At 48.6% G+C, this 27,054-nt stretch overlaps 1 protein-coding gene across 2 annotated transcripts in view; it reads left to right on the top strand.

Moving 5' to 3' along the window:
- The first annotated feature begins 216 nt into the window (after positions 1-216).
- Positions 217-27,054, top strand: part of EYA2 (EYA transcriptional coactivator and phosphatase 2) — a 175,556-nt gene continuing 148,718 nt past the window's right edge. The window contains exon 1 of one of the 2 annotated variants that reach the window (XM_084775075.1): positions 217-630. In XM_084775075.1, coding sequence (XP_084631201.1) covers positions 260-630 — 371 coding nt within the window. In that variant the 5' untranslated portion in view covers positions 217-259. The remainder of the gene's footprint in view (positions 631-27,054) is intronic. The other variant, XM_084775076.1, reaches the window with a different exon arrangement.

The following is a 27,054-nucleotide window of genomic DNA, read 5'->3' as shown; positions in this document are numbered from 1 at the left end:
CCTCCTCAGAGAGGTCTTCCGGGACTGCTCTGCTGCCCCGCCACCCACAAAGCCCTCTTTTCCTCTCCTCAGTATTTAAACTTTCTCCAACTGCCTTTTTCCTGGATTCTTTGTTCGTGATTCCCTCTCTCAGCCTGGATGCAAAGTTCTAGCACGACAGAAAACGAGTTGGTCTTGTTCTAGTGGAGCGGCTGAGCCGGCACAGACAGTAGAATGGATGGATGGATGGATAGATGATGGGTGGGTGGGTGACTGATGGATGGATGAATGCATGCGTGCGATCCCTGTCTGCGCTGCTGGCTCTCTCGGGCAGCGCCTGGCCGCGGTGAGGACGCTGCGGGGACGAGAGGCGGCGTGGGCGTCGCCGCGGGGAGGAGGCCGGCGCGTCCCTCCTCCGGGAGCGCAGCGGCGGCAGCGAGAGCAGCGCGCACTGCAGGGCCGAGTCCCCGCCCGGAGCCAGCGCCGCGCCCCACGGCCCCCACGCACGGCGCGGCCCGGCAGGGGAGCAGGAGAACCGCGGCCGGGACAGGGGACCGGTCCCCGGCACAGGAGGCCTCCGCGGCACCGCGGCACTCGCTCCGCGTGCCATCGACCGGCCCGGCCCGCTCGGGACGCCTCTGCACTGCGCGGGTGAGTACTGCGCTCGGGGACTCAGGGTGGGATCGCAGCACCCGGGGACCCCGCAGACACGAGCGGAGCCGATACCGGGCCCCGAAGGCAGATCCTGTCTTGGGATCCCCTTGTGTCTCTGAGCCTCAGTTTCCCCGCATGTTCCAGGTGAGTGGGGTGCGGGGCTCAGTGACTGAAGTTGGCAACTCTCGCGCACCGGACAAGTGCAGGACGCAGCAGGGTCTCTGCGTTTGGTTAGCTCCCTGGCCTTGGAGGAAGCTCGTAGCAAATCTCGGATCCCATCCAAAAGGAACCCAGAGGCATGCTGATGCCCTGGGCGGGGGTGATGGGGTAGCGGAGGAGCCAGGCAAACCGCTGAAACTTGGGGCCCAGGGCCCATCCTCCTCCACGCCGGGTTTTCTTTTAAAACGTCTTTACTATCCTGCAGCCCGCACTGGTCCAGCTTAGGGCGCTTAAGTTGGAGTTGAAACTTCACACAACTTTGCATCTGGGCGCTCAAACTGGATTTCGTAGTAAGGGGAGAGCACGCGGACTGGAGTTACTTTAGCCAGGCAGCTGTGGAAATGGCCCTAGCAGCTTCAGTGCATTTCAAATAGCCCTCAAGCTCAAGGAGTATTAGTGACTGGGAGAGGTATCTCTTCGCTAAAGCCTCCAAGTTCTTCGCTCAGCGTTTAAATGCGAGTCTTTCTTGCAAGGTTCCTACTGCCCCAGAGCCATCCAATGGCTCAGACTTAACAACCCTTCTCTCGTTGCTTGTGAAAAAAGCAAGGCGGACGCTACTGGTTGTCCGTTCTCCCTCTTCCCGCCACCGCCCGAAATGCAACACAACTTTTAATGACTTTAAAAATATATACATAAGGCAAGGAGTGTTAAGTCAGTCCTGGTGGGGAAGTTAAGAGAAGTGAGGGAACACTGGGTCCGTTGCCTGCTCGGCAATTACTGGGACTGAGAAACACTAGGGAGGCATTTGACCTAGGTTTGAGTTGGGGAGCTCCCTCCCCAAGGAAATTATAACTGGAGACAGAGGTTGAATTTGAAGCTGACTCTAATAATTCCACAAGCCCTTGATGCTCGGGTGAGAGAAATGGGTCTGCTTCCGAGACACACGAGCCCACAGCGCTGTGTTAGACCCCAGCATATATCAGATGTCCGTGGAGACCAAGGCTGGGACTTTTCAGAAATAATCCTTGTTAAAGAATCATACTGCAGTTTTACTCAAGAAATATCCACCCCTACCCACTTTTCTCCAGCGTCAGAAGCCCCCGGAGCCCAATATTTCCTTGTCTTGAGGCTTTTTCAGAGAGAAAGTTAACGGGCTACTTATGTAAGAAATGATGTTTTGAATCTTATTTGTGACTGAGCATAATATTGAGTTTGAATTTGAAACTTGGAATTTTGCAGTTGTAGAAAAACCAACGTGGATAGATTTGAAAGAACCTGAGAGCTTTTTTTGTTTGTTTCTTGGTGTGTGTGTGTGTGTGTGTGTGTGTGTGTGTGTGTGTGTGTGGTGTCTGGTGTGTGGAAGTAGGTTTTACATCCCTATACCCCTTTGTGTCTTAGTTCACAACCCGATAAAATGTTTTATCTTCAAAGAATTGTTGTCTTCCTGTGTCTTGGAGCGCTTGTATAATGTTGCACCCAAGTGTATAAAAATAACCCACAAACACACGCCTTGTTTCCTAGTGTCAGATAAGTAAACAATGTGAGGTAACAATTGGAAGATGTGTGTCCTCATATTTCTATACATTTTTAAAAAGAACTGTGTTAACAATCTAAGTCCTAGCATCTTTACATGCCTTTTGTGTTGGGCTAGACACGTCATAAAGAAGTGTGATTTGCTGACCTGTTACAGGGTTAGCATGTGGGGTGGGGACCACCCATAGTACTCTGCTCCAAAATGCCAAAGCCTGCTGCTTTAAATCGTGTGTAAGAGATTTCAAGTCTTGTTCCAGATGGATAAATTGATAAAATGCTAGCTGCTGTGGGGAGAGTGGAAAAGCCCGCAGTAAAATGGGTCTGTGGCATAGCTGTGTACTTTCAGAATTGGGCTGAATATGCTATGGAGACACTGGCAGTTTGGAAAAGAAAAAAAAAAATATATATATATATATATATATATATATATATATATATATATATATATATATATATATATATATATATATATATATGCACAGTCCAGGCACATCCACTTAAGATGTCTTTTGGTTCCCCCAAGATACAATGACTCCATCCCCAATAAAGAAGAAACCATTTTCTTATTTTTCAGCTTTTTCCCAAAGATAGTGTGTGCCGGGACCAGGAGACCAGAACCAAGCAACCGCTCAACTGTCACCAGCTCAGGCCAAGCTCAGGGCAAGCACTGTCCTTCCCAACACACACACACACCACCACCACCACCACCAGCAGCAGCAGCAGCAGCAGCAGCAGCAGATGTGTGTTGGGTGTCCTCAGCTGCGATATGCCTTTTGAAACTCATTAAGCCAGCAATAAACTGTCTTATAGTAAAAGAGCAGGCTCTCACTGAGAGTGAGCGGAGTTCCAGGCGACCCACAACAGATGCCTTTCTGGGCAGAGAGACAGCCAGCGGCTGTCAGAAAAGGAAGGGAGCAGAGAGGGCTTGCTCAGCCAGGTCAGCTGCTGAAGGCCCTGGATCTAAGAGGACAGTGGGGGCTGGAGCAGGGGCCGGTCTTTGCTGGGTAGGCCTCCTGGCCATAAACAATGCCCAGGGCATAAGGGAAAGCCTAGCTCTCAGGTATTGTCCAGAGACCTGAAGTGTGCAGTGTGCAGTGTGTGTGTGTGTGTGTGTGTGTGTGTGTGTGTGTGTGTGTGTGTGTATCTGTGGGTCTGTGTTTGTGTGTGTCTGTGTGTTTGTGTGAGAAGGTTGGGAGAAAGGACTAGCTTCCTGTCACATGGCCAGGGATACCTTTGCCTGCCTCTCACCTGGGCAGCAGATACAAAAGAAGACCAATGGCCTGACAGAAATTCCTGAAAGGAGAGAACTCCTCCCCAGAGGTTTCTGAAGGGGGAGAATTGTTGCTTCCGTCACCTTCCTGATCTTGGGAGTCACTGAGAGTCACTCCCAAACGCCACACTTTCTGCCTGTCACCAAGATTGAGTTCTGCTGTGGGCAGGAAACATTTTTCTTGTTATTTGTTCTGAATAAGGAGTTGGAGGCGTTTGCCCAGAAGGAATCCTTTACAGAGGCTTAACCCCGGAGCTGAGAAAACATGGCCTGTTGACAGAACACACACACACTCTCTCTCTCTCATGCCTCGCTCAGTCCCAACACTCTTCCTGATTCCAGAGCCGAAGTTTCTGTGAGCACCTCACTTCCCCCTCACACACAGCAACACACACAAAGACACTTCTGGTAGGAAAACAATTAGTGGAGAGTTTACTGGTGACAGTACCGGCCCTAATGGTGTTTGCTTAATACCTTCTAATCCTGGGAGGGCGAACCCTCCATGGGGACTAATGCTTGAAAAGACAATTGGTGGCTTCAGAGCCACTGGTAACTGCCCACAGGAGCCTGCTCTTTGTAGCTTGTAATTTGGGGTAGGAGAGTTCCTGCCTGGTATAAACCTAGAGCTGAGGGAAGCTGCATACGTTTACGTACGTGTGTGTGTGTGTGTGTGTGTGTGTGTGTGTGTGTGTGTGTTATCCTTTTTCTTCTTGATTTCCTGACAGTGAATACTGATGCCAATTTTCTCACTTAAGACTTTCTTATAAGAGTTGCTGTAACAAACAAACAAACAAACAAACAAACACCCAGTCACCACAGATCCAGGGCTTGAATGCAGAGGACAATAGTGTTCTTACAAACAAACAAACAAACAAACACCCAGTTACCACAGATCCAGGACTTGAATGCAGAAGACAATAGTGTCCTAAGGGTAGCTCTTCACTTTGAGTGTTAGTATTAAGAGCCCAGCCTTGTTAAGGAGGAAACTGAGTCACAGAGCAGATGACTCACACAGGCCACAGATGAAACACAGCCTTCAGTTCCCCACGGGTGCCTCACCCACGGCCTTCTCTCCCTCCCCTTGGAGGGTAACTATCGGTTTGGAGGGTTCTGAACATGCACAGACCAAATTATCTTCTAACGTTGCTCTGGTTAATATTCTCTCTCTCTCTCTTTCTCTCTATCTTTCTCTCTGTCTCTCTCTGTCTCTGTCTCTCTGTCTCTCTGTCTGTCTCTCTGTCTCTCTGTTTCTCTCTCTCTCTCTCTCTCTCTCTCTCTCTCTCTCTCTCTCAGGAAAATCAGTCAGTATTTAGAAATCAGAACTAGAAACCTTGGGAGTCGTATTTAGCAGTTTGGGTCTAGTTCTGTCAAGGGAATTGGCTGTTTATTTACGAGGACTAATTTGATTTGTCCCTTTTATATTAACACTGAGCAGTTCTGTTCCTAAAACGAGTCAATAAATTTACCGGCAGAGGGAAGGCCCTAAACGTTACGGTAGGCACAGCCCAGGTCAGCTTTACCGGAAGGCGCTGTATTGTATTGCTATGGGTGGGTGCTGGTCTGGGGTTCAATTATAAACATTTGGAGGACAAAGTAATTTGGAACAGGTGGTCTTGAGAGTCGGGTAACAGGAGCGGTCTGTCTCGGCCACTTAGGATGTCAAGGGATGGCATCAGTGGCCCAAATGTGTGGACAGGCATGCTTATGGTCAATGGGGCCTGAGAAGCAGAGGGGACGGGAGAGGCACAGGGTCTCAGCACTGAAAACAAGAGCCTCGGCCTCACAGCCACGCCCTCCTTGTGATTGTAGCACTCCCAACACAGATGTGCTAGTTGCCGGCATTTTGATATGTGACTTTGTACTTTTGAGTCTATTCGAGAAGTTTAAAAGAGGAATGCCAGTGCGAGATAATGCCAACTTAAACATCTTTTAAAACGTGTGAAGAATTTAACAGACGTTAAAAACTATGTTGTCTTTACCCTTCATAGTGTTGAGCCTTTACCATAAAAATGTGTGCGATGCCCGTGGCATCCAACTTTCCCTTCTGTCTGGATATCTAGGAAAATTCGCTTTTAAAAGTCTGTGGATTCTCAGGCGTGACCAAGACAAATGAGTCTGCGTGCATTCATTCATTCAGGGACAGCCAGCTCTTAGGGGTTGTAATTGGAGGAAAGATGATAAAAAAAAAACCCAACACCCCTCCAATGGGGATCCAGAGGGTCCAGCTCCAACCCGTGTGTCAACACACTTTTGCCGTCATTTCTCCGTTCATCGCCTAAGCATCATTTTTTTTTCAGAGCTGAAATATACCACGTATTAGCTAGCAGACCTTTTAATTTTGTGAAGGAAAATCATGGCAGGAATAGCTGGGTCTGTTTCGGCCATTATTGTCCCTGCAGCGTGAATGCTTTGGGTTTCATGGTACGGCGTGGGTTTGCCAAGAAAGAAAATCACAGCAGGAAACTATGTGAAAACATACACACTTGCGTTTAAGAAATGGGAAAAACACGGTTCAGATCCTGCGTGGTAATTGCTTTAACGTGAGTTTGAAATGTCATTGTTTGACTTAGGTAAAAAACAAAACAAAACAAAAGTCCCTCTTAGGTAGTTCTCACGTAGGCACTTACCAGATCTCACACCTTAAAGAGGCTTTGTTCAGGTACGGTGCTACATGGTCTTTGGGCCGTACAGGCCTTCGACTTTTTAAAAAGGTTACTTAGATATCGATTTTATTTTCTTGACCCAAAATGAGAAAACACGGGGAATTCTCAATAGCTTTTTACAGGCTGCTTTTTTGAGAAGGGAAGCCAGACCAACATGTATTAGATCATGGGCTTGAAGTGCATAAATAAAGCCACTGACGGTCACCAAAACAGGACAAAACCACCAGCACTCGCTCCCGGGCCAAGTCCAAATTCCTGCCTGTTAGCCGTGTTTGGTTGACTTGGACACAGGATTGGGGGAGACGGGGGAGGGGGGGCGTGGGGGAGGGGGGCGTTCTGCTCTTGTCTTGGTCTGCGTTCTCCAAGGACTAGCAAAGACGTCTTGTGGTAAAAGGAGACAGAGTCTGGAATGGCGATCTCCTCCGGAACTTTCTCTTTCATGGTTCCATAGGGGGGAAAAATGGGTTCTGGATGCATCTGTCACCACCGATACCCCCTCTTGATGTTCAGATCTGTGGGAGTCAGAGGTTGAAAATGCCCTGTGGTCTCCTGGTCAATTTTCTCGCCTCTTAGTCCCTTTCTCAGGGTCATTTTGTGGTTGAAGTATTAATAGTTCCCGTACTTTTTTCTTTTTTTGTTTCTGTGATTTTTTTTTTAATGTGGGGCACACAGTGTAAAGACAAGCCCTTAGCTCTCCCTAACCACGGGCTTCCTGAAATACACACACAGGGTGTCTGCATGACCCTGAATCTGGTACCAACTCAGGTGCTGATGGGAATTCCACAAAGGGATTAAACCTCTTCTGAGAGAAAGAAAAAGGTGTCACCCCAAAGAGGCTGTTTGCTTTTGTGGGTGTGCGCTATTTGCACATATGGCCGACTTTTGTTTTGGAATGTTCTAGCACCATTTATCTCTCCAGCAAGGGTCTGAGTACCGGCTTGGTTGGGAAGGGGTGGGATGGGGAGGGTCACGTGCTTCTGGCCCCTTTCACCACTGGGAAGGGGAGGGAAGCTCAGACTGGCTGCTCGGCTGGGATGCTTGGTCTCAAGTGGCAAAACAAGTTGTGACTTGTGCCCCTGTTGTCGAAGGGAGTTTTGGCCCCATCCAGCCGTGACAAAGAATGAAGCCAGGGAGATTATTCACCTCCGGTTTGTGAGGATCCCGAGCTCTGTGTGTTCTCCTCTTACTGAGGAGAATGAACCCCACCCCCAGAAGCCAGTCGCTAGGGTATAGAAGGAAGGGGGAAGGGACGGGGCAGGACGCCTTAATCTCAGCACATGTCTGAAACGACGTGGAATTGTCTCCACGTCACTCAGGCACCACAAAGAAAGACAGACTGGTACAGGGACAAAGATGCAGACCCAGGGAGGCAGGGAGGCATAGGGAGGGGTGGCTAGAAATTTGGTTTAGGCCTGGGTGTTTTCTGACCCCTTTGGGACCCTCAGGATAGCGTTTAAAACTTGCTTGGAAAGTTTTGTCAGCCCTTTTATTTTTATTTTTTATGGTCCCCCCCCCCCCCGCAGTGAACTTTAAAAAAATGCCGCCAATGCCAAAGCTGTTGGCAACAGCCAATTGCCCCTGTTTATTGAAGATGTGCTGTGTGCCAGGCACTTCACTTAGGAAATATGTTGCTTTGACTCTGGATGGAGTAGCCTATTATTATCTCCAGTTTACAGATGTGGAAATGGAATGTTAGGAGGTAATGTCACATGCTCAGGCTCCTATAGCCTGTGTCAGAGCCAAGATTACATCCAGTTCTGACCCCAAGCCCCTAGAACAGGCAGGCAGCTTCCACGTAAGCCCCGAGAAGGCTGACTTTAAAGTCAGCTGCTGCCCCCCCAACCCCATTGCATTATGGGTGTTTGCAGAGTCAGACTAGAAGGACACCATCCTCATAGAGCCTTGACTTTGCCCTGTGTAAGCCGAGGCATGGTTGGAGCTGGAGCTGTTGAAGCCTGCAACCTAGCTGGCCTGCAGCCCTGCAGCTGGCTGTCCCCAACTACTGTCGCACTGTAATAACCTCAGAGTTACTACAGGGAGTATTCAACCCACGGAGCCTGACACACTGGCTGTGACCCTTTAGAACAAAATGTATTGACCTCTGACCTATTACAGGATGACAAGGTCAATTCCATTGACAAGAAAGAGGCTGTGGGTTGAGTATTTTACAAACCATTCCAAAGGCATGCTGTGTCTCCCTGGTGCTGTCACTCTTATCCTTTCCTCAGTGACACGTCCCTGTCTATGACCAGAGAGCCAGTCAAGAACAAGCAGGACTCCAGTGTCCTTGAGCTGTGTCCCTGTCTCTGTCCTGGTGATCCTGGAGGAGACAGAAAGATCCTTTCCACATCTTTCCAGAGCTTTCTATTGCTCCCACAGCAGGATGAGAGACGAGGGATAGAGCAACTGCAGATGCTTGTCCCAGGAAGCCCCCAGCTCAGCAAGTGCGGTGTACCAGCTTCTGTGCCCCAAAGTGCACTGGGCATCGTGGGACATGTTGGTACCCTGACAGCTGCTCTCTGCTTCCCTGGGAAGTGGGGCAGGGTGGGAGGAATCAGCCGTCCCCAAAATCTTCCTGGCCGTGTGTGTGTGTGTGTGTGTGTGTGTGTGTGTGTGTGTGTGTGTGTGTGTGATGTGTGTGTGTGTGTGTGTGTGTGTGTGTGTGTGTGTGTGTGTAAGTTCAGTGGCGATTGGGAGCAGGGACCATGGGCTGCTGGGGTTGATGTCACTGCATGGTATCCCCCCCCCCAACGTCCATCATTGTATTTCTCTGTGCTGCAGTGTCCCTATCTGCACAACAAGGATTATAGTGTACCTTTCTGTGTTGGTTATTATTAGCTTAATAATTTAATTATTATTATTTAATTAATTATTAAGTTAATAATGTATTTGTAGCAGCAGTGGGTGGAGCAGAAAGGATGAGCAGAGCAAATACCGCTATGGTGACGAATTACAAGCCGCATAGCCTGAGGCTAACGACTTAATTTTTTTGTGCCTCAGTTTCTCAATTTGTAGAACTGGGCATGATAATGATAACACGCCATCGTCTGTGGTGAAGATTTAAAGACATCGCCTGTGAGAGTCTTGCCTTTGTGGTCTTCCTTGTCTGTGTTTAATACGCCAGCTGTAAAGATGACCGGGAATTGCATACCAGGCCAATGAAGTGCCTGGAAACTGCAGATCCGTGTGTAGAGAGTCTGTCAGACAGAGCTTTGTGTGAACTTTGGCCACTGACGGTGCCCTAATACTGCCATCTCTGGGCACAGCTGCTGTTCCTGGAAAGGCTGTACACATTAAATGAGGTGGCATGCATTCGCAGTGTGTTTGATATATATAGTAAGCAATCAATAATGGCAGCTTGTATTATTGTCGCCCCCACTGCCATGCTGCTCCCCCACCCCCAGGAAAGCACAGATTACGGATAAGGCTTAATTTGAAAATAAAAGAACACATTTTTAAACTGCCAAATAGACTTAAAATAATATTCATTAAACAAAATTAAAATATTCTATTAAAGCCAGACTTTGGGCTCAGACCAGATTTTTATAACCCAAGCTGAAAGGCCAGGGAGTCCCCCAGCCACAATGGGGACATTGTGATTGAACCTGAGACTTCAACGCCGCTATTGAACGTCTTTGAAATGCATGTTTTCCCATTTAAATGAAAGGGAAGCCACAGGAAGAAAAAAAAATGAGGTTCTTGCACCGTTTAACAAAACTTAAGGAGCTGAAAAAGAAAAATAAAAGTTTTTTTTTCTAATGCTGAAGACTGGCAGATCCCTGGGGCTCACTGGCCCGCTGGTGCCACAGCCCCCCCGGCCCTCTGTGGTGTCACCTTGGAATGAACCAGATACATCAGCTCTCTGAGCTGACCTAATCTCAAGCGTGTTCTCCACCAGACTTTATAGACAGTGGGGTAATTGACAGCCAAGACCTGGGAGCCCAGCCTCCTAGGTTCAAAGGCTACCTTTGCCTTGGTTTCCCCATTCACAAAACAGACAATTTTGTGAGTTGGGGGCGGGGGAGCTGTGGTAGGAATCTGTCAGGTGGTTGCTTCGGTCTTTTATGTAGATGATGTCTCAGAACATGGAATCTCCCTAGATCATGGGATGTTGAAGAATGAAACTCTGAGGGTATTAGGGCTGAGGTGATCTCAGCACTCCGAGAGGGATGGAGCGAGTAGCAGATTTGAAACCTCACCAAGCTTTTATGTGCTGTGCGCTTTCACACAGTGTTGATGCACACCTGTAATGCCAGCACTTGGAAGGCAGAGGCAGGTGGATGTCTGTGAGTTTGAGGCCAGCCTGGTCTACAAAGTGAGTCCAGGACAGCCAGGGCTATTATTACAGAGAGTAAACCCTGTCTTAATACACACTCTCGCACCCCACCCCACCCCCAACCCCAAAGTGTTTAATCCTCTTCAAAGTATCCTCATGACAGATAGAAGGCTGTCTCTGCTGTTAAGAGTACTGGTTGCTCTTCTAGAGGTCCTGGGTTCCGTTCCCAACACCAATAGAGAGGCTCACAACTGCCTGTTTCTTCCATTTCGAGTCTACCGCCCTCTTCTGGCCTCCGTGGGTACTGTATGCACATGGTGTCAGCAAGTAAATGATCTTACACATAAAAACAAAAACAAAACCAACCAAACAAAAAACAGCAATAACAAAAACAAAACAAAAAACAAAAAGAAACCTCCTTCATTGCAATTTTTTGGTTTAAAAAAATTAAATTACATGTTGGGGGGCTCATGAGGGGAAGTCAGGGGACAATCAGTCCGGGGAGTACGTTCTGGCCTTCTGCCGTCTGCATCTTAAGGGGATGAACTGAGGTTGACCCTTTACCCATCTTTACCCCACTCTCACGCCTCATTTGTGTTCTCTTCTGGCCTCAAGAGCAGCACGCAGGTGAAGCTGGCTGAGCTGGTGTTGGGTGCGGTCTGCCTAAGCGGCGCATAGGGGTGCAAACTGAAGATCGCGTCGCGAAGCGGTCTAGTTGTCGTGTGAAAGCTGTGCGCATTTGCACAAATCTGCGACATACCGTTGCCTGTGTTCGGACCAGACGCTGACACTCAGCATGATGGCCAGGGCTTCTCTGGTGCATGCGACACCCCACTTTATAGTATAAAGGCAGGACACGCTCTATCAACGGCAGCAGAAGCCGGCCCTCGGGCGCTGACAGGGGCTTTATTGTCTGTCAGATCTGACGCGCTGTTAGCAATCACGTGTGCCGTGTGTTTATTCTGAGGGCGCCATGGGATAGTTTACAGCAGCGTCAACCACCCAAACATGACTGTGCTTTGCTGAGATGATTCAAGGGCCTTGATGTCACTCAGCAAAAAGACTCTTCCAGCCCCATTACGATCTTTCCGGGAGCACGGTTGTGTAAGCGGCCCATCACTGATGGACACATTGTTGTGACTGCTCTTACCGGTCTCACAACCTGGGCCTCACTTAACACCCTTCCCAGCCTCAGTTTCCTTCTTGATGAAGTGATGTGAAGGGAGGTCACAGATGTGATGTGTGCGGGGAAGCACCTGATCCACAGCGGTTGTTTTTTCTGAGGGAGAAAAAAAAAATCAGCCATCAGAATCCTAGCTTTCTGTTGGACATAAATGTTCCTGGATTCACTTGAGAATGAGGAGAGGAAAGGGCCCGGGGCACAGAGATGGCTTGGAAAGGAGCTCCAATTTAAAAAAAAAACATTTATTTATTTATGTATTTATTTATTTATTTATTATGAATACAAGGCTCTGCCTGTATGTACATCTACAGGCCAGAAGAGGGCATCAGATCACATTATAGATGGCTGTGAGCCACCTTGTAGTTGCTGGGAATTGAACTCAGGACCTCAGGAAGAGCAGCTGATGCTAGGAACCGCTGAGCCATCTCTCCAGCTCAGGAGCTCTAATTTTTAGAACCGGCTGAAGGCCGATACCAAGATAGCTTGCTTCTGGCTCCCCCTGCTCTGTCTGAGAGGTTTCCAAGAGTCAGATCCCCTGAGGATTAGAAGCCACATTGAGAAACTGAGGCAGGGGAAGGCGTAGCCCATTGTTACACAGCCTGAGCCAAGACCCCAGATCTTTCTCCAGGGACTCTGGGTTTTAAGGATCAAAGCTGGAGGACAAAAGGACCCTGGAGCCACTGGCTCACAGCAGTTGTTGGCAGTCACTTAGAGTTTTCATTTTATTTCTTGTCCTTGGCCTTCTGTTGTAGAAATTGTTTTTCTCCAGAAATTTCTACCGTGTTTCCAATGACTGATCAGCTATTTCTTACCTCGCCTGGATCCCATTTCTATTGAGTGGGAACTGCGCTCACCCATGCATTCAAGAGCACCTGTTGAGCACCTACTGCATGCCCGGTTTGACTCCAGAGGAGGATCCTGCCAGGAATAGGGAAGCCTGGGACTGGGGAGGTGGCTTAGCACGTGAGCATGAAGACCTGAGTGTGGGCCCCTAGCATTTAGGTAAAAAGCTAAATGTAGCAGTAAAATCCCTTTAATCCCATTGCTGGAGGCAGAGACAGGATTCCTGGGGCCTCCCTGGCCCAGCCAATCTAGCCAATCAGCGAGCTCCAAGATTAGTGAGAGACTATCCTGAAAAAGGTGGGAAACCACTTGAAGAAGACATTAGATGTTAGTGCCTGGCCTCCGTGAGCACACACGTACCCACACAGGCACACACACACACACACACACACACACACACACACACACACACACACAGACACAGACACAGAGACACACAGACACACACACAGAGCCATCCATGCACACAAGCTATTCCTCATGGAGTTGTAATTAAATGGAAGAGACAAAATGTAATAGAAGTGTAGAAATTACACAAGATGTCACAGGGTGACAAGTCTATGGGGTGGGCAGTTAGAGCCCAGGGTAGGGAGCTCTCATGAGTATAGCGCTGAAGACGGGAGAGCAGTCTATGTAGAAGAGTCAGCTACAAAATTCCTGGACCCATCTTTCGGGTATATGCCCAGGAGTGGAGATAGCACTATTCTCAATTTTCTGAGAAAGCGCCAGATTGATTTCCCAAGTGGTTGTTTGCACTCCTACCAGCAATGGAGGCCTGGTCCCTTTTCTCCACATCCTTGCTAGCATGTGCTGTCACCTGAGTTTTTGGTCTTAGCCATTCGAATAGGTGTAAGATGGAATCTCAGAGTCATTTTGAGTTGCACTTCCCTGATAACTAGGGATGTTGAGCATTTCTTGAAGTGTTTCTCATCCATTCAATATTCCTCTGTTGAGAATTCTCTATTTAGCTCTGTACTCCATTTTTTAATTGAAAATTTTGGTTTGGTGGTGTTTAATTTCTTGAGTTCTTTATATGTTTTGGATATTATCCCTTTGTCAAATATAGTCCGTAGGCTGTTGTTTTGTTCTGCTGACAGCGTCCTTTGCCTTACAGAAGCTTTTCAGTTTCACAAGGTCCCATTTATTAATTGTTGAAAGATGCTCCACCATACAACAAGGACATTTGCTCAACTATGTTCATAGCAGCTTTATTCATAATAGCCAAAATCTGGAAACAACCTAGATGTCCCTGAACCAAAGAATGGATAAAGAAACTGGTATAGCCGGGCGTGGTGGCGCACGCCTTTAATCCCAGCACTCAGGAGGCAGAGGCAGGCAGATCGCTGTGAGTTCAAGGCCAGCCTGGTCTACAAAAGTGAGTCCAAGACAGCCAGGGCTGTTACACAGAGAAACCCTATCTTGAAAAACCAAAAACAAACAACAACAACAACAAGAAGAAACTGGGATACATTTACACAATGGAATACTATTCAGCTATCAAAAACAGGGAAATCTTCAAATTTGCAGGCAAATGGATGGAACTGGAAATGATCATCCTGAGTGAGGTAATCCTGACCCAGAAAGACACGCATAGTATATACTCACTTACGAGTGGATATTAGACACCCAGTGGGGGATCACTGATACTGTGGCTCACTGCTGGACTCTGGGTGAAGAGCTGCAAATTGTATGTAAGAGTTGGGTGATGACAAGATGGGGGGGCGTTTGTCAGGAGCTCCACAAGAAGACTGTCAAGGCTGGCAGATCTGGACCTGGGGGGGTGTGGAGGGGGCTGCCCAAACTGATGCACCAACCAAGGACATTGCAAGCAGAGGACCTACTTCAGGCCCCTGTTCAGATGTAGCCATTGGACAGCTCGTTCTCCACAGGGGAAGTCTGGGGAGCAGGGAACTGCCTCTGACAAGAACTCTGGTGCCCAGCATTTGTTCACTGCCCCTTAGGGGAGAGGCCCTGTGGGAGCACAAAGGAAGGGGCTGCAGGCTCTCCACATGAGACCTGATAGGCTGTGGTGAGATGGCTGGGGAGAAGGACCCCACCTGTCAGAGGTCTAGGGGAGGAGAAATAGAACAGAAAAGGGAGGTGTGGTGGAAACAGGAAGATAAGAGCAAGGGGATTACAGTCAGTATGTAATATGAATAAATTATAATCATAATTTTTTTCTTTAAAAAAGCCCTGAGATTCAGTGACAGGATAGAGCTGCGGGGATGAGGTCACAGCAGAGCGACCAGATCTGTAAGGCCCTGCTCAGAATCTACTATCCGTTCCCATCTAGCTGGGTCCAAAATAAGAAATATTGTATCTAAAAATTATTCTTTTTTTTTTTTTTTTTTTTTTTTTTGCCAAGACAGGGTTTTTCTGTGTTAGCCTTGGTTGTCCTGGACTTGCTTTATAGACCAGGCTGGGCTCCAACTCACAGCAATCCGCCTGCCTCTGCCTTCTAAGTGCTGGGACTCAAGGCGTGCGCCACCACGCCCACTCTAAAAATTATTCTTAAAAAATACACAAAGCTTAGCCGGGTGTGGTGGTGCGTGTCTTTAATCCCCAGCACTTGGGAGGAAGAGGCAGGCGGATCGCTGTGAATTTGAAGCCAGCCTGGTACATAGTGAGTTCAGGACAGCCCGGGGTGTGTAGAGAGATCCTGTCTCTCTCTCTCTCACACACACACACACACACACACAGAGAGAGAGAGAGAGAGAGAGAGAGAGAGAGAGAGAGAGAGAGAGAGAGACAGACAGACAGACAGACAGACAGACACACACACACACACACACACACACAGAGAGAGAGACAGAGAGACAGAGAGAGAGACAGAGAGACCGAGAGACACACACACACACACACAGAGAGAGAGAGACAGACACACACACACACACACAGAGAGAGAGAGACAGAGACAGAGACAGAGACAGAGAGACAGAGACAGAGAGACACACACACACACAGAGAGAGAGAGACAGAGACAGAGAGAGACAGAGACAGAGACAGAGAAAGAGAGAGAGAGAGAGAGAGAGAGAGAGAGAGAGAGAGAGAGAGAGAGAGATTAGTCTGCCTAACGTGGGCTGCTCAGAGTAGCCAGAGAGGGAGTGGCACGTCAATTTGTCCAGGGATAGTCTCCAGCTGCCAGGTGTTTTGATTTTCCAAAAGATGCTGCCACCTTGATTTTCATGACAAACTGCATCTCCTCCTTGCAAGCACCACAGGTCCTAGGCATCTCTTTTAGGCCAACAGACCCTAAGCCTTGCTCTCCCACTCTTGCTTTTTTTTTTTTCCTTTTGACTAAATCCTGACCCGAAGAGATGCCAAGAGACGCTTAAATGTTGTTTCCAGGAAAAAGCAAGATTTGGGCCTCCCGGGGCTGGGCTGAGAGCCTTCCAAAGAGCAATCAGCTCTCCCTAGCTTTATGTGTTTCTCAGGAGTTTCCCTGATCACGGCTCATCACGGACAACAGCATGATGGTCCAAGTCTATCCCCTGGGCTTTTATTCGGTTCATGAAGATGGCGGTTATGTCATCTGGGTTGACGTAAGGAGTGGCAAGATGTGTGCAGGTTTCATAAGTGGCTGTCGGCCACTGTTTAGAGCAGCAAAGACCTCGTGCTGCTCAGTGAGGGGACAGGACCTGGGAGGGTTCCACACATGACGAAGGAAGGTTGAGGAAGAGGAATTGGGTGGGAGTGAGTGGCACAGGGAGGGCTACGCTTGGAGCTTTTAAAGATGCACTGATGCCCAGGATGGCAGTGAAATCTTCCTTTTTTTTCCCCCACCCAAAGAGTCACATTGAGCAAAACCCCAGCCAACAGGACCTTAGCTGCTGAGATCATTCTGGCATAATTGAGAAAGCTTTTTGAATGGGCCCATGAGGGAATCCAAAGGAAATGTATTGACCTGAGGATGAGACATATTCTGGGGGATGTCTGGCTTTAAGTGCAGTTGGGCCAAGCGCTCACCTGTAGGTCATGTGTCATCTTAGTCCATCCTTTTCTGTACTGTCACCTTCAGGACAAGGAGGGAATAGGAGGAAGACGTGAGTTCGGTAGCAGTTGCTAGAGGGGATGGTTCTCAAGCTCCCTGTGGCCCCCAAAGTGTGATATTGCACAGTTGTAGACATGCCACCTCCACCCGTCTCCTGGTCACTGTGCTGTTCGTGAAATGAGCCTTTTGTCCAAATCCAGGGCGGGACCTTGTGTTTTCTCCTTCCTGTCAAAATGCTCCTGGTAGGCAGAACACTGTAAGACATGCTATTATTGGGCCCTTTACCTGTCCTTTTACTCATTCTAAAGGACTGATACCGGGTCATCTTTTCTTGTGTTGCTTGGTATAAAATTGGGACTCAATATTTGGGCCGTCACTTGTCCTTTCACTTGTGCCTCAAGGACTGATATTGGGTCATCTTTTCTTGTGGTGCTTGATATAAAAATTGGGACATGATTTTCATACATGTGCTGTGATATATGCACATCTGGAATCACATGTAAGAAAACACACACACACACACACACACACAATTCAGTAGAGTGGGGAACAGCACAGAAGGGCAATGCAGGACAGACTCACATTCCTGAATCTCCGGTAATCAACTTTCCTTTCCTTCTCAGAGCTTTGCTCTCCCCCTCCCCTTCTTTCTTCTCTCTCTCTCCCTCCCTCTCCCTCCCTCCCTCTCTCCTTCTCCCTCTCTCCCTCTCCCCCCCCCCGCCCCCGTCCATAATTGAGACAACTTTTGAATTGGCCCACAAGGGAATACCAAGGATAGATGCATGGGTGCACAGTGTATGCACGGGTGTGCCTTTGTGTGCACGTGTTTATGGAGGTCAAAAGTCAATCATAGGTGTCATTCCTTGAGCACTATCTCCGTGCCCCCTGCCCTTTTTGAGGCAGGGTCTCTCACTGTCCTGGTGCTCATCAAGTAAGCTAGGCTGGTCATCAAGTCCCCAGGAATCTACCTGACTCTGCCACTCCAGTTCTGAGATTACAAACACACACCAGCACACCCGGCTTTTGGTTTTGTTATCACTATGCGTGTGTGTGTGTGTGTGTGTGTGTGTGTGTGTGTGTGTGTGTGTGTGTGCTGTGAGTGCAGGCATTGTGTGTGCCATGGTGTTTATGGAGGTCAGGGGGACAACTATATAAAGTCATTTCGCTTTTCCACCCATGTCTGGGTTCTACAAACCAAGCCCAGGTTCTCATGCTTGTACAAGTGCCTCAAAGCCTACCTCTACTTCCTGCCCTGTTTATTAAAAGAGGGCACTCACACATGTGCACATGGACCATGACGCCACAGGTTGGTACAGACTTGGCCTAAGTGAAGTGAGTTGTCATTGTTGGGACCTTGTTGGCAGTGGCAGTTCAGAGTTGGATGTCTGGCTTAATTATATATGCATTTGCTAGCCACTGAGGCTGTTTATGACTACCCCCCTAGAATGTTCTAGAAGGAATTTGGCACAAATAAGAGGGTCCAACTTTTTGGAGAATCCTTGGATCTCTTCTTAACTTCTAGCCTTAGAGGCCTTGGTGGATGCCCTCCCCCTTTCAAACTCTGGAGCCTGCACTGAGACTGCAGTATGGGGCACAGGCAGTGACTGAAGCATGTGAGAAAAAGTGTGGAAGGACCAATTGACCTCAGAACATGGCCAGCTCTGGCCCTGCAAGATGCAGCCAAGAGTGAATGTGCCCTAAGACAGGCTCAAAATGCTGCCTACTGTCTTCCCAACTCCAAATCAAGGCTACTACGACAGCTGGTTGGGCAGGAGTGGGCCCTGCTAAAAAGGAAGGGGGTCTTTAAGTTTACATTAAGAAAGGAGGCCCCTGCCACAGCATGCTGGGAAACTGGCTTTCCCGAAACCAAAGGTTCTGCTTTGACGCTGTGTCCTTTCTGATGTGAATCTTCCCACTATGATTGATGTCCAACCACAAAAGGCCGGGACAGGCCATCCCTGGCAAAGAGAGGTGCCCTCGGTGCTGAGGCAGAAGGCTCCATATAAGACTCAGCGTGGGCTGTACTGGTGCACCCTGGGATAGGCAGGAACCTGCTGCAGCAGGTGGAGTGGTGGTGGGGGGGTGGGGGTGTCAGGGAAACAGGCGCATTCCAGGCCCTGTCTGATTCTTGCTTATGCTCTGAGCGAGATAGGAGCCACTGCGGGGCTCTGAGAAAAGCAGGGACAAAATGTCGGGACAGAGGGTGGGCCAGGAGACCTCAGAGGCTACACAAAGTGGGACACAGTGGGCTGGTCCCCAGAGGACGAAACAGGTGCCTCGGAGTGTCCAGTTCTGAACCAACTGCTGGGATGTCAAGCCACCTCCTTCGTCCTCACAGCCAGACATTTTATTGGCCCACTCCACGGAATGTGTGACAGTCGTCCAAAAACCATTAATCACCCTGACCGAGATGGTTTGCGGCATGGACCTGCTGCCACGGCGGCCATATCGGCCTCCCAACATCCCACCTGGCTTCCTGGCCTTTCCCATCCCAACTGTCTGTTTTGAGAAATCGAGGTCAGAGAAACTCTACCAAGGACTCCCACATGTTACTGAGGCCCCCACATCCCCTTGCCATATAGAGAGCTGCCCAGATAGAGTCCACACACATGTGGATTGAGCTGGACAGATTCATCTTAGACCTCATAGAGAAAATACCCCTATAGAACCCTCAGGCTGCAGTAGACAAATGCTTGGCAGTGCAGATAGCTTCCATTTCACCCAGGCACTGGCGGAAATCCAGACTCACCATTCAATGGCCTCATCTGCCTGACCCTCAGTTTTTCTATCTGCAGAGTGGGAACATCAGCTTAAATGAGGTCACCAGCACATAGTGCTTAGTGCTATGTTAGACCCATAGTCGTACGTGCAAAGGAAGCTATTACCCGGGCTGGAGAGATGGCTCAGTGGTTAGGAGCACTGTCTGCTCTTCCAAAGGACCCGGGGTTCAATTCCCAGCACCCACATGGCAGCTCGCAATTCCAGCTCCAAAAGATCTGTCACCCTCACACCAATGCACATAAGTTTAAATTAAATTATTTGTAAAGTATATTTTTTTAAAAAAGAAACTATTACCCATGTTGTTCAACATGGGGACTAGAAAGAAGGCTTGAGTCATAGCCAAAGGCTGATGATACCCGTGGCAGGGGTGGGACAAGGGGCTTGGTGCGCCTCGTGCTGGGGAGCTCTGGAGTTTGGCCTCGTCAGGTCTCCCTTCCTCATCTTGAGGGAAGGAGGCCCTATCTGGCTGTGTGCCTCTGCCTGGGCCCTTACAGCACCCCAAGTCCCAGAGGAGCCTGCAGCAGCCTGGCTGCAGCCCTGCCTTGCTCTCTCTGTTGGCTGTGGAAGGCAGAACACAGCAAGCAGATCCACAGATGCGGCCTTTCCGGCTGCCACATTTTTTTTCCCCCTCCTAGTGAAGTTCCTGACTTGGTGTGGTGTGTTTTTCTAAAAGCACACCCACTGCCTCCAAAAACCTCAGGCAGGGAAGGGAAAACATTTCTGGTGGAATTACCGGTTTGTGAACCGGTGTCAGATTATGCCCTGCCTTTCTTCCTACCGGCAGCTTTTCCAAGGGGCTGAGGTGGTGGAGTTCGTTTCTTGTCTAGGCCGGCTCCCCCAAACAGATCACGGAAACTGAGGCTGGAGGAGGCTGAGGACTCCACCCAGAGTGCGTGCTCGTCTCTAGGCCCCCAAGTCTTCTTCCTCTTTGACCCCAGGTCACGGGGACAAGCTGAGGCCACCTTTGCCCCCACAGACGTGCTTTCTTTGGCCGGAGGGTGTTTTGATTTGCGTGACTTGCCAGCATTCAGAACTCGGGAGATTCCATATAAAAACCCTGGTTTCTGGCTTCTCTGGGCCCTTGGGAGATCTGCCAAATGAGGCCTACATTCCTGCACGGTGACAATTGGGGACTCAGTCCCTGCCTTTCCCTGGAAACACACCCTGTTCAGCTTACCTGCGGCTGCAAGTAGGCTGCCATCCCAGAATCCCCTCTCTTGGCTTCTCCCAGGGGCCAGAGTTTTTTCTTGTTTGTGGTACTGGAGATTGAGCGCAAGACCTCACACATGCTACCACTGAACTGTGCCCCCAGACTCTTTTGTTCTGAGACCGGATCTTACTAAGTTGGCTTCTCCTGCCTCAGTTTCTCCAATTCCTGGGATTCCAGCCGGTCTTCAACTTGAGTGTTATCAAGGGACAGCTGACAGCCAAAACACCTCCTGTTAAAGGATAGCTAGGAAAACGTTCTTTCTTTATGGTGTGTGTGTGTGTGTGTGTGTGTGTGTGTGTGTGTGTGTGTGTGTGTGAACTTAGTGTGCAGGCGGTGTGTCCGTGTTGAGAGAAGCCACCCATCATATTCTCCAACCTCGTAAGGCTCCTGGCCCTTCTCGCCTGCATGACGCTTGCCCTCACGCACGCCAGCCCTACAGTTTCTCCACTTAGTTTTTTTAAGGCCGAATTAAACGTATTTGACCTAAATCTGCCCCGCTTGTCTGAGACTTGAGATGCTATTAAACCAAATTAAGGCGCTTGGAAAAGTTTAAAACAATCTTTAATTGCTCGAGAGAAAGCCCGTGTGATTGTTAGGGTGCACGTGCGCACGTGTATGTGTGTGTGTATGAGTGTGTATGAGTGTGCAAGTGTGAAGAGGTATGCTGTGTGTCAGAACTGATGCCAGAGTGTGTAGGAGTGCATGAACTGTGCTATAAGCGAGCACATACGGGTGAGTGGATTGGTGAAGGAAAGGCTTGCTGTAGGCGTGCGTGTTGGGTGTGTGAGCCTGTATAATGGCTTTAACATTTTTTACTTCAGTTTGTTTATTTTATGTGGATGTGTGGAGCAGTGGGTGACATGGTGCCAGTGCAGAGCCAGAAGACGACACAGTCAGTTCTCTCCTTCTACCATGCGGGCTCTTGGGTTGTAGAGCTTGGTCACAAGCACTGTTATGTATGGAGCCATCTTGCTGGCCCAATGGCTTTTTCTTCTTCTTTAAGGTGTTGGGGATGGACCCCTGGACCATGCACATGCTAGGCAAGTGCTCTACCATGGAACTACATCTCTAGCCTTAAAAACAAACAAACAAACAAACAAACACTGTATTTAGAGACAGGATCTCGGTAAGTTGCCTTGAACTTGTTTGAACTTGTTCTGTTACTTAGGCAGGCTTTAAACTATAGGTCCTCCTGCCTCGACCTCCTTAGTACGGGGATGGTAGACCTGTGCCACTGCACCAGTTGGTATGGCTTCTTGCAAGCATAGCCATCCTGAAGGCCACGGGCTGCAGGTGCTCCAGGACAGCTATGAGTGCAGCTCAACACGAACTGATAAATGTTCTCAATTATGAACTTGGTTTTTATGGATCTTGAGTGTGAGCTTTGCAGGTGCCAGTCCTATGCTGCATTGTTTCACTGGGTTAGACTCATATGACATGGTTTCCTTAGCCTCAGTGCAGGAGAGGCGGCTATAGCAGGGTCCCTGGAGCTTACTGGCCAGCCAGTATAGTTGAATCAGCACAAGTCCGCTTCAGTGAAGAGACCTTGTGGTGGTTTGAATACAAGAATGGCCCCCCATAGGCTCATATATTTAAATGCTTGTTATTTCAGTTGGTGGAACTGTTTGGGAAGGACTAGGAGGTGTGGCCTTGGGGAAGGTGGGACACTGGGGGTGGACCTTGAGGTTTGACTGTGTTAGGACCAGATTCTCTCTCTCTCTCTCTCTCTCTCTCTCTCTCTGTGTGTGTGTGTGTGTGTGTGTGTGTGTGTCTGTCTGTCTGTCTGTCTGTCTGTCTGTGTCTCCCTCCTTCCCTCCCTCCCTCTTGCTTATGGATCAGATATGAGCTCTCAGCTACTGCTCCAGTGCCCTGCCTGCCTGCCTGCTTTCTGTCATGCTCCCTGACCCGATGGTAATGGACTCGCCCTCTGAAATTGTAAGACACTCCCAATTAAATCTTTTCTGTTATAAGTTGCCTTGATCGTGGTGTCTCTGCATAGCAATAGGACAGTGACTAAAAAGGACTCCATCTCAGAAAATGAGATGTAGGGGAGCTTATAAAAACTGGACATTGACCCCTGGTCTACACACACACACACACACACACACACACACACACACACACACACACGTGCACACATAAACACATACAGCACACATGCATACACAAATCTGTACCAACACTAAGTCAATACATAAACCAACAAGGCAGGGTGCTAAGGCCAAGTGATGAGGAGGAGCTAGGAGCTCGGCCAGACTCACATTGCAAAGACCACCTCAGTGGAGACTCCTTAGCCCATCCTAAATTAGAAGTGCAATCAAGAATTAGGTTTTTGCATGATTGTAAAGGGTCTCCACCTCAGTGGCTCCGTAATTTCAGAGAGAAGAATGCAGTCAGTCTATGGTGAAGTTACTCAGCCTGGTACCTGGGTATTCTGTAGCATGCTTAGCTGTGAGGATGGTGGACAAGGAGGACACCATTACCTTGTCGGGGCATTCTGAAAAAAGGCGCAGCTCGAGTCTGCTCGCTAGGGAAAAGAAGACACAAAAGAACGTGGACTTTCTTGCTGCAGAGCAGAGAACTTGCTTTTCAAACACGCCCATACTGCAAAAGGCAGGATGAGAGAATGTTGGAGGAAGAAGAAATCAAAGAGCTGTGACAACTGAGCCACACACCTCGGTCATGGACTGTGGTGATGAGTGGGATGGCACACTGGCATTGTCACCTTTCCTGAGGTTGATGACAGAGCTTACCTGGTGTGACAGTATCCTGACCCTTAGGATGTATGCACGGAAGTGTTCAGGGTGAGGGTTCTGATGTAATTTCCTCTCTCACATAGTTCATTAAAGAAAAATAACACATGTCCACGTGTTGGGACAGAGAGCAACAGGCAAAGCCATCTGTGAAATGTCGGCAGCAGACCCGCCTGACTGGAAGCCAAGTGTGTGTTCTCTGCACTGCCCTTGTGCAGATCGAACTCTGAGGGACCCACAGTGTCCCAGGAGTGCTGTCTCTCCAGCCCTGGGGGACAGAAAAAATTCACAGAGAGACTTTGGGAAACTTTTAAAAGCACACGCAGAAGCATGTCTAGGGTTTGTGCATTGGTTGGTTTGTTTGTTTGTATACACTCCTGCACCAGAGGAAAACCTTGGTATTCTTCCTCGGGTGCAGTCCATGGGGTTCCCCGCCCCCTCTGGAGATTGCCAAGCGGGCTAGGGTGGCTGGGCAGAGAGCGCCTGACTCCACCTCCCCAGTGCTGGAATTACAAGCATGTGCCACCATGCTCAGCTTTTTCACATAGATTATGGGGGATCAAAGTGAGGTTTTTCTTCCTTTCAAGGCAACTGCCATTAGACTGAGCCCTCCCTGCAGCCTGCTGTTGTTTTTATTCTTGTAAAGATTTTATTTACTTATTTTATGTATATAAGTACTCTATTTGCATGTATGCCTGTACACCAGAAGAGGGCATCAGATCACATTATAGATGGTTGTGAGCCACCATGTGGTTGCTGGGAATTGAACTCAGGACCTCTGGAAGAGCAGACAGCGCTCTTAACCACTGAGCCATCTCTCTAGCCCCTGCTGTTGTTTTTATGTATAAGCACTAAACATTTGGTAATTCTTCTTGGATAACAGACAGCTGCCAGACAGGGTCTGCCCCTGAGGACAACATCGCCTTCTTATAAATTTGTCCTGCTTTCAGCTGTCTTTTTTTTAAAATATTTATTTATTGTATATAATGTACTATTCACATGTACATCTTCATGACAGAAGAGGGCATCAGACAGAAGAGGGCATCAGACAGAAGAGGGTATCAGACAGAAGAGGGTATCAGATCCTTTTACAGATGGCTGTGAGCCACCGTGTGGTTTCTGGGACTTGAACTCAGGACCTTTGGAAGAGCAGCCAGTGCTCTTAACCTCTCAGCCATCGCTCCAGCCTCCTTTCAGCTGTCTTTTAATTCTATCTGTCTGTCCATCTTTATTGTAATACTGAGGCTGGAACACAGGGTCTTTCACAGGCTAGACACCTGCTCTGCCGCTGAGCTGCATAGCTTAGCTCTTGCCTTTTTGAGACAGACTATCACTAGGGTTGAGGCGCATCTTGGAACGTTTGCAAAGTCAGAAGTCAATGACAACCTGGGCTGAATAGCTCACATCACAGAAAAGCAGCTGGCTTCTCTAACACACCAAAAGCTTCCTAGAAATCATTTCTTTTAAAGGAAGCTAGAATATAAACTATTAAAAGTGGGTGAGAACCATGAACAGGTGATCCACAGGGAAGGAAATAGACTAGACTCGTAAATATACGAAATATGTTCTACTTCACATAGGATAAAGGGGTTTCAAGCCGGCTGACATGCTCAGGAGCGTGACTGTGTGAGTCAGACTTCCTCACCTCTGCTGGAAGCCTGCAAACTCCCAAGCCCAGTGGAGGGATGGGGCAACATGTTTATCCAAATTAAAAGTGTGGCTCTTTTTAGCTCTGAGACCCAACGTCCAGTGACTTATTGAAAACTGGACAGGTAAAAAGCAGCATGAGGAGCAGTTTTTATATAATCTTATTTCTAACAGTCTACCTTCAAGACAGAGTGACAGTGTGTTCCAGGCATTCTTTGGTCAAAATTTCCAAACAAGTCTGTCTGTCTGTCTTTCTGTCTGCCTTTCTTTCTTTCTTTCTTTCTTTCTTTCTTCTTTTTTCTTGTTCTTTTTTCCTTTGAGACAGGGTCTCACTCTGTAGCCCTGACTGTTCTGGAACTCACTCTGTAGACCAGGCTAGCCTCAAGTTCAAAAAATAGCTGCCTCCCTCTGCGCCTCCGAGTGCTGGGATTAAAGGCGTGTGATGCCATGCCCATCACCCAAACAAATATTTCTAAAAAGAAATGATATAGGATGTTTCTGTCTATTTCAAAACAGGAGCAATGTGAGCAAGAATATATATATATTTTTTTCTATTTGCTCTAATCGGCATGAAAAGAACGTATGTGAATACACGAGACATTACTGTATTAATTATCTCTAGAAAAACAGAACCATAGGAAATAAATCTCATTCTCTCCCCGCTCTGGTGCAGCTGTGGAATCTGAGAACTCCTATAGGCTCCTCCCTGTAGCCCGGGAGGCAGGGAGGCTGGCAGGGTAGTTACCTGGCTTCAAAGGCCTGAGGATCAGGAAGCAAGGATGTGACCCCAGCCCAAGTCCAGGGGAAGAGGGCAAGAGATATCTCAGCTCAAACAACGAAGCAGGGGGAGAGAGAGGAGAGAGGAGCTGGGAGAAGAATGTTTCTTCTACCTTTTGTTCTATTCAGAACCACACTGGAGAAGGGGTCCGCCACCTTCTGAGCCCATGGACTCAAGGGCCGCTCTTATCTGGGAACTCCATCGCACACACTGTAAAAGACCACATTGAATTCCAGTGCTCCGTGTCCCAGTCAAGTCACACACAGACTCACCCATTGTCCCACTGAGTGTGGCTGTGGGAGATGGGGCAGATGAGCTCTTTTCACTGAATTCCTCTCACATTTTAATTTCTGAATCCCGTGAGTCCATAATCTACTGTTTAAAGTAAGCTAAAAAAAATCAATGCCAGGGCTGAGAAGGTGTGGCTCAATGGTTACAGTGCTTGCGTAGCTTGTGCAAGGCCAAGGGTCCGTCCCCAGGACACACACACACACACACACACACACACACACACACACACACACACAAGTGCATACACACATACACACATGTATGTATTCATATACATGCATACACACATGCATACATATACATACACATGTATGTATGCATATACATGCATACACACACACACACACACACACAGCCAATGCCCATCTTCGGTGCTGATGCAATAGGCTCCTTGGTGTTGCACGTGCCACTTTCACATCCCGAGTTCTGGACTTTGGAGGGTCTGTCTATCTGTCTGTTTTCAGATAAGGCCTCACTCTGTAGCCCAGACTGGCCTCAAACTATGGCAGTCCTCCACCCTCAGCCTCTTAAGTGTTGGGATTACAAGCAGGAGCCACTAAGCTCACCTAAGCTGAGAAGCCTTGCGTGCCTGTCTGCCTGCCATTGCGTTCCTAACCAGAACTCAGTGAGATCCACAGTCACCCTTCCCTTAGCTGGGAAAACTGCCCAGGTAACCTCTGGTGAGCACACTGCCTCATGGAGGAATGGAACATAGGACCCTCCCTGTGGCCCGCCACTCAACCCTTAACACTGTGAGTTCTCTTATCTGTAAACTGGGTGTGCTAAGGGTCCCTGGAACCAGGGGTTTGAGACACTCACATAAGGTAACATGGGCATGTGCGCAGAAGGCATCTGATGAGAGGACACTCCCAGCTGCTTGGGACAGCCATGTGACGTGCTGTTCTTATCACAGCTAGTGAGCCCAGGACCACTCCCAAGCCCTGCTCTTACCCACTCTCCCCTATGAAGCAGATGGAAGCCTATCACATGTACGGGTCTCAGCATGGAGATCATCAGCTGTCTTGGCTAGCCCCGGAGTGCCA

The sequence above is a fragment of the Acomys minous genome (genome assembly GCF_964271855.1).
Source record: "Acomys minous genome assembly, chromosome: 3".
NCBI classification, from domain to species: domain Eukaryota; kingdom Metazoa; phylum Chordata; class Mammalia; order Rodentia; family Muridae; genus Acomys; species Acomys minous.
Note: the sequence above shows the minus strand (reverse complement) of the source record. Positions and strands in the feature narration are given on the sequence as shown.